The following is a 13,633-nucleotide window of genomic DNA, read 5'->3' on the forward strand; positions in this document are numbered from 1 at the left end:
TTTATTTTTTTGCACCCTCAGATTCTAGATTTTCAAATAGTTGTATCTCAGCCAAATATTGTCCTATCCTAACAATATCCTAACCATACATCAATGGAAAGCTTATTTATTCAGCTTTCAGATGACGTATAAATCTCAGTTTCAAAAAAAATTATCCTTATGGTTTTGTGGCCCAGGGTCACAAATATTCTTTAAACATATATTAGACATCATGGTTATGACTCAGAAAAGCACAATTACTTACAATAAAAAAGTTCAGAAATAAAAAAAAAAACACTGTAAAACTACCAGCGTATATGTGACGTTGTTGTATATTGGTAAAATATGAAAAGAAGATCTTAAGGTTTAAATTCAGTAAAGGCAACAGTGTTTATCCAGCTTTATGTTTGGGTGGTATCTATATTTTAGACCGGAAATGCAATAACAGACATATTCGCAAAATTTTTCAGACAAAGAGAAAGATTACTCCAAGAGGGAAATTCTACTGGGGCTCTTTTATAACAAATATTAATTGGAGAAAGGCCTGGCTTTTGCCAAGTAAATTTTGTTTATCTAATTAATTTGTCTATTTCTAAATATTCTGATATTGATGAATCTTGCTCGTTTCGTGGTTTTGTTGAGGAAACAGCTGCCCATTTATTTTTTGGATTGTGGTGTAACCAACAAATTATGGGTTGATTTAGGCACCTATGTTTTTAGCCTTACAAATGTGACCCATACCTTCGTCCTCAAAGATGTTATGTTCTATTATGAAAATCCAAAACTATTATCTGTTGAATATGTTGTTAATTTTCTTATATTGAATGCAAAATTCTTCATTTCAATTTTTCTTGCTGAACTCGATTCTGTCATTTCATCTCTTAGACTCACAAGTAACAAAAAGAGTGCCAGATTTTTGTTGCATTATGACAACTTTTCTAAGAGAAGGTAATTAGGTTGGCTTGAGAAAGCCAACTTACTGATATGCTATTTAAACTTATAGTTATTATTCTTCTGAGACTAAAATTATCAACTCTAACTCGTCCTAGAGCTTTAACTCTACAAACTCCAAACTCAGCCCAGATCTTCAGACTGATCTGAAGTTAGTTGCTATATCTTTTCTAACTGATCGGACTTACGGTTTTCCTAAAAATGGCGATTAAATTTGGGGAAAATCCCATAGATTTACATTGACGGAATGTTCAAATGAGCAACACTTTTCAAATTCCAACTGTCAAAACTCCCAGAATCCTTTGAGACTCAATCACACTTCCCTTCTATGTACTGTATCTCTAATCAATTCAAACTCATTCAAACTGATCTCTCTATCTGTCTCTCTATCTATCATCTAACCATTACTATCTATCTATCCATCTATCTATCTATAATCTGACCATTACTGTCTATCTATCTATCTATCTATCTATCTATCTATCTATCTATCTATAATCTGAACATTACTATCTATCTATCTATAATCTGAACATTACTATCTATCTATCTATCTATCTAAAATCTGACCATTACTATCTATCTATCTATCTATCTATCTATCTATCTATCTATCTATCTATCTATCTATCTATCTATCTATCTATCTATCTATCTATAATCTGACCATTACTGTCTATCTATCTATCTATCTATCTATCTATCTATAATCTGACCATTACTGTCTATCTATCTATCTATCTATCTATCTATCTATCTATCTATCTATCTATAATCTGACCATTACTATCTATCTATCTATCTATCTATCTATCTATAATCTGACCATTACTATCTATCTATCTATCTATCTATCTATCTATCTATCTATCTATCTATCTATCTATCTATCTATCTATCTATAATCTGACCATTACTATCTATCTATCTATCTATCTATCTATCTATCTATCTATCTATCTATCTATCTATCTATCTATAATCATTATCCATCTATCTATCTATCTATCTATCTATCTATCTATCTATCTATCTATCTATCTATCTATCTGACCATTACTATCTATCTATCTATCTATCTATCTATCTATCTATCTATCTATCTATCTATCTAATCTGACCATTACTAACTATCTATCTATCTATCTATCTAATCTGACCATTACTATCTATCTATCTATCTATCTATCTATAATCTGACCATTACTATCTATCTATCTATCTATCTATCTATCTATCTATCTATAATCTGACCATTACTGTCTATCTATCTATCTATCTATCTATCTATCTATCTATCTATCTATCTATCTATCTATCTATCTATCTATCTATCTATCTATCTATCTATCTATATCTATCTATCTATCTATCTATAATCTGACTATCATCTATCTATCTATCTATCTATCTATCTATATCTATCTATCTATCTATAATCTGACCATTACTATCTATCTATCTATCTATCTATAATCTATCTATCCATTATCTATCTATCTATCTATCTATCTATCTATCTATCTATAATCTATCTATCTATCTATCTATCTATCTATCTATCTATCTATATCTATCTATCTATCTATCTATCTATCTATCTATCTATCTATCTATCTATCTATCTATCTATCTATCTATTATCTATCTATCTATCTATCTAATCTATCTATCTATCTATCTATCTATCTATCTATCTATCTATCTATCTATCTATAATCTGACCATTACTATCTATCTATCTATCTATCTATCTATCTATCTATCTATCTATCTATCTATCTATCTATCTATCTATCTATAATCTGACCATTACTATCTATCTATCTATCTATCTATCTATCTATCTATCTATCTATCTATCTATAATCTATCTATCTATCTATCTATCTATCTATCTATCTATCTATCTATCTATCTATCTATAATCTATCTATCTATCTATCTATATATCTATATCTGACCATTCTATAATCTGACCATTATCTATCTATCTATCTATCTATCTATAATCTATCATTACTATCTATCTATCTATCTATCTATCTATAATCTGACCATTATCTATCTATCTATCTATCTATCTATCTATCTATCTATAATCTGACCATTACTATCTATCTATCTATCTATCTATCTATCTATCTATCTATCTATCTATAATCTGACCATTACTATCTATCTATCTATCTATCTATAATCTGACCATTACTAACTATCTATCTATCTATCTATCTATCTATAATCTGACCATTACTATCTATCTATCTATCTATAATCTGACCATTACTAACTATCTATCTATCTATCTATCTATCTATCTATCTATCTATCTATAATCTGACCATTACTATCTATCTATCTATCTATCTATAATCTGACCATTACTAACTATCTATCTATCTATCTATCTATCTATCTATAATCTGACCATTACTATCTATCTATCTATCTATCTATCTATCTATAATCTGACCATTACTAACTATCTATCTATCTATCTATCTATCTATCTATCTATAATCTGACCATTACTATCTATCTATCTATCTATCTATCTATCTATAATCTGACCATTACTGTCTATCTATCTATCTATCTATCTGACAGACTGCATTCAAACTTCAAAACTTCAAAATATTTCAGACTGAAAACCATCCAAACTTAAAACTTTTTAAAACATTTTAAACTTCTTAAACTTTTTTAACTTTTTTTACTTTTCAGACTTTTTCAATCTTTCTGGTCTGGCTTTCTCAAGCCAACTTAAAGTTTGTCTTGAACTTTTTAGTCTAGTTTATTTTTATACCTTTCTTTTCTGTATGGATAGTGCCATAATTTGATGTACGCAAATCCGGAATATTAATTTTCTGTTTTCTTCTCTATGATTGTTCCTTGTAGGAATTATCAATGTCTAATTTCTCTGTTCTTGTACGTGTTCTGCAATAAAAAAAAAGATCTTAAGGTTGAAGTCCGATTTGATATTACCATAATATATGACGGCATTGTCACCGCATAAACAAACGTATAAAAAGAAGGTTTCATGAATACATATTAAATCAAGTCAAAAGAAACAATACAGAATATTTAGGACTGTCTAATCAGAAAGTAAGTTATAGCCATTAATAACACATGAGAAATGCTGAAGAGGCTCTATGTGACGAAAGTGCTTGGGGGAATCACAAGATGTGTTTTGCGCATGCGTGCGTTTGAACATTGGCGCGATCTGACTTCATGTCCCCGTCTGAAACACTCGAATCAATCCCGTAAATAGATAAATAAATAAGACAGGTGAGTATCATTTATTGTTTTTGTATGCTCTTTCTTAATTTATAATGTTGACGATTTATCTGTCGTTAGTTTGAGTCCAGTATAAAAGTATTTTAAAACGCGACTATCAGCAGTTGTTTTAACTAACGTTACAGTGATTAAGAGTTTGTGAACCGTGTTACATATGATTTAGACACCGTGGGTACTGTTAAACAGTGTTTTTTTGTTTGTTTGTAGTGTCTTCCTCTCCCACTGCAATCTGTCAGTCACTAGATTTGTTTATTGTTGTTTTTGACGCGCGTGTCTCGTCATATAAGTTTAACAACACCATAACACAAAGTAGAACCGACAAAGGTTTCGTTAAAAAAATGTACAATGTGAGGACATTTCCGCCTTAGTTCATACAGAGTCATTATAATTTGAGTTGTGTCAATGTCAGGCAACCTTATGCTTTCTGAACATAGATTCTGCGTGGTTGCTAGGGCGATGCTATGCTGTTGCTAAGGTGTTACCAGTTTGTGTAAACACAGTAATATTATAGTATAGGGTAAATCTATGCAAAGGTCAACCTTACCATAAAAAAATAAAGTTTTTACCAGAGGTTTTTACTATACTGATAGCACAGATGTCCAATTTTGTGGTCCAAGGTATCTCTTAAAGTTTTTAAAGCATTTTTTTATTTTTAGTGCATGTTTTCATAGTCTGGTGTGTGCTGTTTTCATGCTCGTCACATCCGTAACAGTACATATTCCTCTTAAATGGACACATCAGATTTAAAAAGTAACAATTATATGTTCTGTGAAGAGCCATCACTTCTCTATTTGTTGGGTATTGTTGTGTTTGGTTTGTGTATTTTAATTTGCAGAAGTTAAGTATGTAGTTTCTCAAAAACTGTCTTTTTTGTCACATCCAAAATGCATGATTTCTCTTTTTTTGACATAGAAAACGTGCACAGACTGATATTTTTCTAAAGTTTAGATACTATCAACAAGGGTTTATTAAAATATAGTATTTATATGTCACATCCGTAATGCTGGATTTGCGCTAAATTTTGACCTATTAAGATTTTGATTACATTTTTGTTGTAAATAGATATTTTTTTCTATATTACTAAATGTTTTCATAGGTAAATCAGTAACAAGTACTTTTTTTAACAATATTTTGAGACTTATGAGATTTGTTGTTTTTTTTTAATTAATTTTTCTTTCTAAGAGGCAAAAAGTTAATCATACTGATTTCGGATTCATTAGTTAAAATATACATTGAACCAAACACTATCATAACATCTTAGGTTGATAATTCAGTATACTTTATTTTTGACAAAACATCCCAGAATTTAAAGCACATACTAAAACGTACTAAACTTTGCATAACTGTACTAAAATTTTGTTTATTTCCCCCAAATAAAGGATAATGTGTTTCTTTTTGTCACTACAATTTTTTGTCAAACGATGACTTGTTTCGGTCGTCACTGTTTCAGTAGTGACAATTTTGGATACTTTTGAAGCTAGCTCAAAGATGCTAATCAACACATTGTTAGCTAGCACAGTTCTGAACAGTGGTGCACACATAAAAACTAAATGTTATGAAATAACTTCCAAAGAATTGTGTTTAATTATAGAAAAATGGTAGTGACGTTCTTTAAAGTTACATCCAGATTTTTCATATTTCTGAACAGTTACCCTTAAAGGAGAAGTTCACTTCCAAAACAAAGATTTACAGATAATGTACTCACCCCCTTGTCATTCCAAGATGTTCATGTCTTTCTTTCTTCAGTCGTAAAGACATTATGTTTTTTGAGGAAAACATTTCAGCATTTTTCTCCATATAATGGACTGATATGGTGCCCCGATTATGAACTTCCAAAATGCAGTTTAAATGTGGCTTCAAACGATCCCAAATGCAGTTGTAAACGATCCCAGCTGAGGAAGAAGGGTCTTATCTAGCAAAACGATCAGTTATTTTCATAAAAATAATACAATTTAAAAACTTTTTAATGTCAAACACTTGTCTTGCCTTGTTCTCCCTGAACTCTGTGCATTCTGGCTCAAGACAGTTAGAGTATGTCGAAAAACTCTCCAATCTGATCGTATTTTCTCCCTCAACTTCAAAAATCATTTCAAAATCATCCTACATCGCTGCAGAAGTACTGACCCAGTCTTTGCAAAGTGAACATGCAAAGAAGATCAAACACCCTTAACAAAAAGGTAAAACAGCGATATAGGATGATTTTGAAGTTGAGGGAGAACATGAGATGGGAGTTTTTCCACATACCCTAACTGTCATGAACCGGAACAAAAACAGTCTAGGTAGAGTAAGACAAGACAAGTGTTAAAAAGTATATAAATTGTATTATTTTTATGAAAATAACAGATCGTTTCGCTATATAAGACCCTTTTTCCTCAGCTGGGATCATTTACAACCACATTTGGGATCGTTTGAAGCCGCACTTAAACTGCATATTGAAAGTTCAAAATAGGGGCACCATAGCAGTCCATTATATGGAGAAAAATGCTGAAATGTTTTCCTCAAAAAACACAATTTTTTCATGACATGTACATCTTGGATGACAAGGGGGTGAGTAAATTATATGTGAATCTTTGTTTTGGAAGTGGACTTCTTTAAAATGATAAGACCTGTCTACTCACCATGAAACTATGAGAGAGAGTGACACAGGAATATTTCCTGATTATAAATGTAGGGGTGTAGTTAAAATCAGTTTCAGCCAATGGACTAAAACATACACTGTTTCAGTAGTGACATAAAAATGAGGAACACAATTATTATTTAAAAAAAAAAAAAAAAAAAAAAAAAAAAAGAAAATATTAAGTATTTTTTTTTTAACTTCACTTTGAAAAAAATCAAAAAGATATTTTTTAAATCAACAATGGAATAAAATGCAAAAATATTTCAATTTTAGTTTCACAAGTTGAAATTTATGGGCTAGGGTTTGAGACAGCCACCTCCCAATTGCAAGGACCCACTAAATCATGATTTTATATATATTAAGCTTACTGATATTTTAAATATTATTCTAGGTTTCAATAAATAATAATAGGATCTTAGTAAGCATCTAGTATTTGAATACTTAAATGCTTCTTAAATATGTTTTTTGGTTGTGGGACAGAAGTTTGGACCAATTCTGTAGAATGGGCCATGAATATCAGTGGAGTGGACTGTTGCTTTGCTAGGGTGTTGCAAAGACCTTTTAGATGATTGCTAGGGTGTTGGTAATTATATGGCTTATTTATAGGTTGTTGGTAGGTAGTGATGTGTCTTTGAATATGAGCTTTTGTTGACCCCTAATCTTTTTATCTTCTCTTCACAGAAATGAATCACTGTGAGCTTGAAGAAGTGACACAACATATTAACGACAAAATTTCCATGATTAAAAGACTCCTGGAGCTTCGAGCCGTTGGTATGCTGTATTTACCATACCTGTTACAATGGAGTATTGTTAAAATGATGTACTTAAATTTAACCAAGGAATCGTGACAGCCCTAGTTTCCATCTAAACATGAAGCAAATCTTTTCAAAGTGTGTAAAAGGAAAAAAAGTGTGCTTACTGTTCACTAAGTCAGAATTTATTTGTCAAAGACGTTTCTATCTCCCATTCCTCGCATTAACTCACAAGTCACAGGGTTTTTTTTGGCGTTTACATCATTTATTTGATTCAATACTTCAAAATGCACATAAAATCAAGGTGATGGAAACACAGCTATTGATAACCAATGAGAATCCGTGCCACTTTAAAGAACTTGAGCATTTAAAGTGGCCAGTGACAACAGAAGTGAGTCCACAGGAGTGGGTTAAACCAGATTTTATAAATTAAAAATTTTTGGGTGTGTAAATACCTTGTACTGTAAGAGTGAATGAGTTCGCAAATTTTAGAATTTTGAATTGCTTTCCTTGGTGGTAGTATGATTCATTAAATATGTCTAATGTGATTTTTCTTTAGCAAAAGATCCAGACAAACGGGGGACTCTTCTCAAAATTGAGCAAGAAGTCTCTGCCATCAACAATCTTCTGGATCGCTTTGAGAAGTATGTGGGTGAGCAGAGAGGCTTGCTGAAGCATTTGAAGGTGTGAGGTTTTCATTATTTTATTTTATAGATAATTCCTGTCATTGTAATATTAATAATATTAAGTCATTTGAGCTTTTTAGAATCTCTGAATCAGTTGCTTCACAAAATGATTCACTCTTTCAAAGTTTGATATGAAGCAGTGTTTCAAAAGCACCCATTGCTAGTAACACTTTATCAAATAAAGTGTTACAAATCAATTTAATCAAAAGCTACATTTTTTACTTTGGTTTTCTTTTATTGATCTTGTCAACAGGATCTAGAAGGTTTTTTCCAGGAGGATGAACAAGATGCCCTTCACCTCAAGAACAACATCCCTCCGCACATGCCCAGAAGAGGCCAACAAGCAGCTCCGCAAGGGTATTTCCTGTTTTTAGTGTTTCTTTCCCAACTATATCTCAGTGGAATGTTGTCTTATTCAGTTTGCTTCATCATTAAGAAGCACAAAAATCATGAACCACCTCAACCAGCTTCTGTTTGACTGAAACTGATGAGTTTGGCTTTTTGTGTTGTCTTCAGAGGAGGACAGGTGGCAGTTCAGAGCAGGCAGACAGATGCGCCACCCGCCCCTCAGGAACAGGGGCCGCCCAGGAAACCGCAGCGCAACCAGATCAAAGAGATGGAGTTCATTACCGTCCCAGAGTTTGACAGCATACCACCGTGAGTCCTTCCACATCTGTCTAAACAAACTCTGTAAGCAAATATAGTAAAGAACAGTAAACAAGCTGTATTCCAAAACCCAGCGAGTCTCCTACCTAGACAGCATCATAGGTGTGAAGGCTGTTTTGAATGGTAGGCTACCATCAGAGGCACCGTCTCTTGGCAATCCCAGAATACACTGTGACGTAGAGCTGCACGATTCTGAATAAATTGAGAATCACACGTTTCAAAGAGAGGTCGTGATTCTATGGAAGCCTGTTTCTGCCACTTAATAAAAAACAAAAAAGCCAAAGCAACTGTTTATCTCACAGTTCTGACTATTTTCTCACAATTGCGAGTTTACATCTTGCAATTCTGACTTTTTTCTCAGAATTGTATGATGTAATCTCACAATTGCGAGTTAGAAAGTCAGAATTGTAAGATATAAACTCGCAATTCCGAGAGAGTCTGAATTGTGTGATCACAATTACGAATTCTAAACTGATAATTGCGAGAAATAAACGTGCAATTCTGAGAGATAAACTCTCAGAAGCAATAGTGTCTCACAATTCTGAATTTATATAAATTCTAAGAAAAACATCAGAATTGTGAGTTTTTATCTCACAGACTTTATTTCTCACAATTGGGTTTATATCTTACAGTTCTTTTTTCTCAGAATTGTGTGATATGAACTCACAATTACTCGTAATTTTGAGGAAAAAAGTCACAATTTTGAGATATAAACTGAATTCTGAGAACATCTGTCTTTTTTTTTTCCCCTCAAAGCTGGACTTTATAACATGCAGTTGCGAATTTATATCTCACAATTCTGTGGAAAAAAAGCAATTGTGAATTTATATCAATTCTAAGAAAAAAGTCAGAATTAAGAGTTTATTTCTTGCAATTCTGCTTTTTTTTCCTCAGGATTGTGTGATATAAAGTCACAGTTTCGAGTTTTAAGTCTGAATTGTGTGATTAAAAAAAAAAAAAAATCACAACTGCAAATTATAAACTGATAATTGCGAGAAATAAACTTGCAATTCTGAGAAATAAACTCACAATAAAGTCAGAATTGCAAGATAAAAAAATCACAATTCGGAGTTAATATCTCGCAATTGTGACTTTTTTTCAGAATTGAGAGTTTATATCTCGCAATTCTGAATTTATAACACAATTGTGAGTTAAGTCAGATAAGTTAGATTAAAATCAGAATTGCGAATTTATGTCTTGCAATTCTGACTTTTTTCTCAGAGTTGTGTGATATAAACTTACAATTGCGATAAAGTCAGAATTGTGATAAATTTGCAATTCTAAGAAATTAAATTGTGTGATGATAAATGCAGTTGTTAAAGATTTATTAACTGTTGTGAGAAATAAACATGCAATTCTGAGAAATAAACTCGTAATAAAGTCAGAATTCCAAGTTATAAACTCACATTTTGAACTTTTTTCTCAAAATTCTGACTCTTTCTCAGAGTTGCAAATCAGAATTGTGACACATAAACTTGCAATTCTGAGAAAAAAAAAATCACAATTGTGATAGAAATTCACAATTCTGAGTTTATATCATGCAATTCTAAGAAAAAAAGTCAGAACTGTGAATTTATATCCCACAATTCTGGCTTTATAACTCACATTTGCAAGTTTATATCTCACAATTCTGAGAAAAAAAGTAAGAACTATGAGATAAAAAGTCATAATAACCTTTTATATTTTTTATTCAGTGGTTGAAACAGGCTCCCATATGATTCTGTACTTCCTATGATTCTGAACTAAACAAAATAACATGAATAACAAAATATTTTAATTGCCTCATTCTATTCCAAAATGTTTAATTCATTTGAATGATTTTTTTTTTAATTGTTTGAATGAATGATTCAATGACTCACTCATAAATAGGACTGCAAAGCGATTAATCACGATTAATTGCATTCAAAATAAACATTTACATTTACATTCAATATGTGTATACTGTGTATATGTATTATGTTTATATAAATACACACACATGTATATATTAAGGAAAAATATGTTAGATTTATATATAAAATATTTCAATATATTTGTAAATTATATACAAGTATAAATATATAGGCTATACATACAAATATTTTTTTAAAATATATACATATATGTGTGTGTATTTATATGTACATAATAAACACAACACACACAATATAGCATGTAAACATAAGCTTTTTTTGAATGCTTTTTTGAATACTTCTTGTTCCATTACTGAATGAATCAGTTTTTGAAAAAGTCTCTTGAATGAAGGATTCAATGACAAATAATTACAAATAATCAACTTGTCGCCACCAAGTGCGAAACAATAATGTAGGCAGTAGAAAGCAAGAGCTCACTAGGTTTTGGAACAGGAATCCCACGATTAACCAATCAGAATCAAGTATCCCAGAGAACAGTTGTATTGAGGTTTTGTTTTAAATGTTTGCTACTAATCAATCCATTTTTTCATGTCACAGCTACATGAAAGGCCGCGTGACGTACGACCAGCTGAACGCAGCGGTGCAAAGCATCAACACAGCTGTGACGTCAAAATACAAGATCCTCCATCAGCCAGTCAAAACCCTGAACAACGTGTCCCGCACACTCCACCAGCGCTTTAAAGACCAAGAAACAAAGGACACCAAGGGTATCAGTGTTTTATCTCTCTGTCTCATCCAGAGCTGCTGGTCAAAGACTTTTTGACCTCATTTACCACTGTAGTCCATCATGTATTAACAGTCTTGTCATATGGAGAATTGAGAGTCTACTGTTTGCTCCAGAAAACTATTAACGCCACCGGCGCATGAACTGGTATAAGTGCTCCAATAACTAACTCCATTTATCCTGGTCTGGTATTTAATAAGCTCTTATGGGCCAAAAGAGGTCATCCATCAACTCCTTTTGTGTCCTGCAGGTCAGTTTTTCATCGTGGAGCAAGACATCAAAGAGTTCGCCCAGCTGAAGGTGGACAAACGGTTCGTGGGCATGTTGAGCATGCTACGCCACTGCCAGCGTCTGAAGGAAGTCCGAGGCGGCGGTCTCACACGCTTCATTCTGCTTTAAGACTTAAACACGCCCACATCTACATCACTTTGAATGGAGTTTTAAAGGGCTAGTTCACCCAAAAATTTTAATTCTGTCATGAATTGCTCGCACTCATGTAATTCCAAATCTGTAAGACCTTCGTTCATCTTCGGAACACAAATTAAGATATTTTTGATGAAATCCGAGAGCTTTCTGACTCTACATAGACAGCAACGCAACTGACACGTTCAAGGCCCAGAAAGGTAGTAAGGACATTTTTAAAATAGTCCATGTGACATCTGTGGTTCAACCTTAAAGGAGAAGTCCACTTCCAGAACAAAAATTTACAGATAATTTCCTCACCCCCTTGTCATTCAAGATGTTCATGTCTTTCTTTCTTCAGTCGATAAGAAATTATGTTTCTTGAGGGGAAAAAAAATCAGGAATGGTGCCCCCAAGTTTGAACTTCAAATGGCTCTAAACGATCGCAGCTGAGGAAGAAGGGTTTTATCTAGCGAAAAGATTGGTTATTTTCTAAACAAGTTGACAATTCATAACTTTTTAACCTCAAACGCTCGTCTTGTCTGCCTACATAAACTCAGTTTTTTTCTGGTTCAGTACGGTCAATACAGTTAGGGTATGTCGAAAAACTCCCATCTCATTTTCTTTCCCAACTTCAAAATCGTCCTACATCGCTGCAGAAGTACCGACCCAGTGTTTACAAAGTGAACATGCAGAGAAGATCAAACGCCCTTTACAAAAAAAAGTTAAAACAGCGACGTAGGGCAATTTTGACGTTGAAGAAGAAAACGAGACGGGAGTTTTTCAAGATACCCTAGCTGTATTGACCCAGATTACACAGAATACGCATGCGCATTGCAGAGACGAGACAAGACAAGCGTTTGAGTTTAAAAAGTGAATAAATTGTGAATTTGTTTCAAAAATGACTGATTGTTTCACTAGGTAAGACCCTTTACCTCGGCTGAGATCATTTAGAGCCATTTGAAGCTGCGTTTAAACTACATTTTGGATGTTCAAACTTAGGTGCACCACTGAAGTCCACTATATGGAGAAAAATTCAGGAATGTTTTCCTCAAGAAACATAATTTCTTATCGACTCACTGGGGATGAGTAAATTATCTGTGAATTTTTGTTCTGGAAGTGAACTTCTCCTTTAATTTTATAAAGCTGCGAGAATGCTTTTTGTGCGCAAAGAAAAAAAATGACTCTATTCAACAGTTTCTTCTCTTCCTTGTCAGTCTTTGACGCATAGTCACAACAGATTCACAACGCATGCAAAGAGAGAAAAAAATGGCTAAATAAAGTCTTTATTTTTGTTTTCTTTGCGCACAAGAAGTCTTCTGGTAGCTTCATTACATTTTGATTGAACCATTGATGTCACATGGACGATTTTATCAATGTCTTTACTACCTTTCGCGGCCTATGCAGAGTCAGAAAGCCCTTAGATTTCATCAAAAATATCTTAATTTGTGTTCTGAAGATGAACTAAGATCTTAGGGGTTTAGAAAGACATGAGGGTGAGTACTTCATGACAGACTTTTAATTTTTGAGTGAAGTATCCCTTTAAAAGGCACTGTGCACTAAAAGTTACATTTGTTATGGAAGTAACTTCCATGTCCTTTTAATTAAAAATAGAAATAATCTACTCAGTTTGAGGCCTGAAACGT

The 13,633-nt window shown here is 32.7% G+C and overlaps 1 protein-coding gene across 1 annotated transcript; it reads left to right on the plus strand.

Annotated features, from left to right (window-relative positions):
• Window positions 1-4,096: 4,096 nt before the first annotated feature.
• Window positions 4,097-12,229, plus strand: ska1 (spindle and kinetochore associated complex subunit 1). The gene is made up of 7 exons (XM_051121912.1): window positions 4,097-4,218; window positions 7,526-7,615; window positions 8,156-8,280; window positions 8,536-8,639; window positions 8,799-8,939; window positions 11,399-11,568; window positions 11,836-12,229. Exons 2-7 carry the CDS (start codon window positions 7,528-7,530, stop codon window positions 11,982-11,984), a joined length of 777 nt encoding a protein of 258 aa, XP_050977869.1. The 5' UTR covers window positions 4,097-4,218; window positions 7,526-7,527; the 3' UTR covers window positions 11,985-12,229.
• Window positions 12,230-13,633: the final 1,404 nt, after the last annotated feature.

Source organism: Labeo rohita, chromosome 10, assembly GCF_022985175.1.
Source record: "Labeo rohita strain BAU-BD-2019 chromosome 10, IGBB_LRoh.1.0, whole genome shotgun sequence".
NCBI lineage: Eukaryota > Metazoa > Chordata > Actinopteri > Cypriniformes > Cyprinidae > Labeo > Labeo rohita.

Excerpts from the sequence above, each read along its gene's own strand:
- ska1 (XM_051121912.1), top strand. The coding sequence starts at position 7,528 with ATGAATCACTGTGAGCTTGAAGAAGTGACACAACATATTAACGACAAA. Across the intron at positions 8,281-8,535 it reads GCTTGCTGAAGCATTTGAAG|GATCTAGAAGGTTTTTTCCA; the intron begins GTGTGAGGTTTT and ends TCTTGTCAACAG. Across the intron at positions 8,940-11,398 it reads GAGTTTGACAGCATACCACC|CTACATGAAAGGCCGCGTGA; the intron begins GTGAGTCCTTCC and ends TTCATGTCACAG.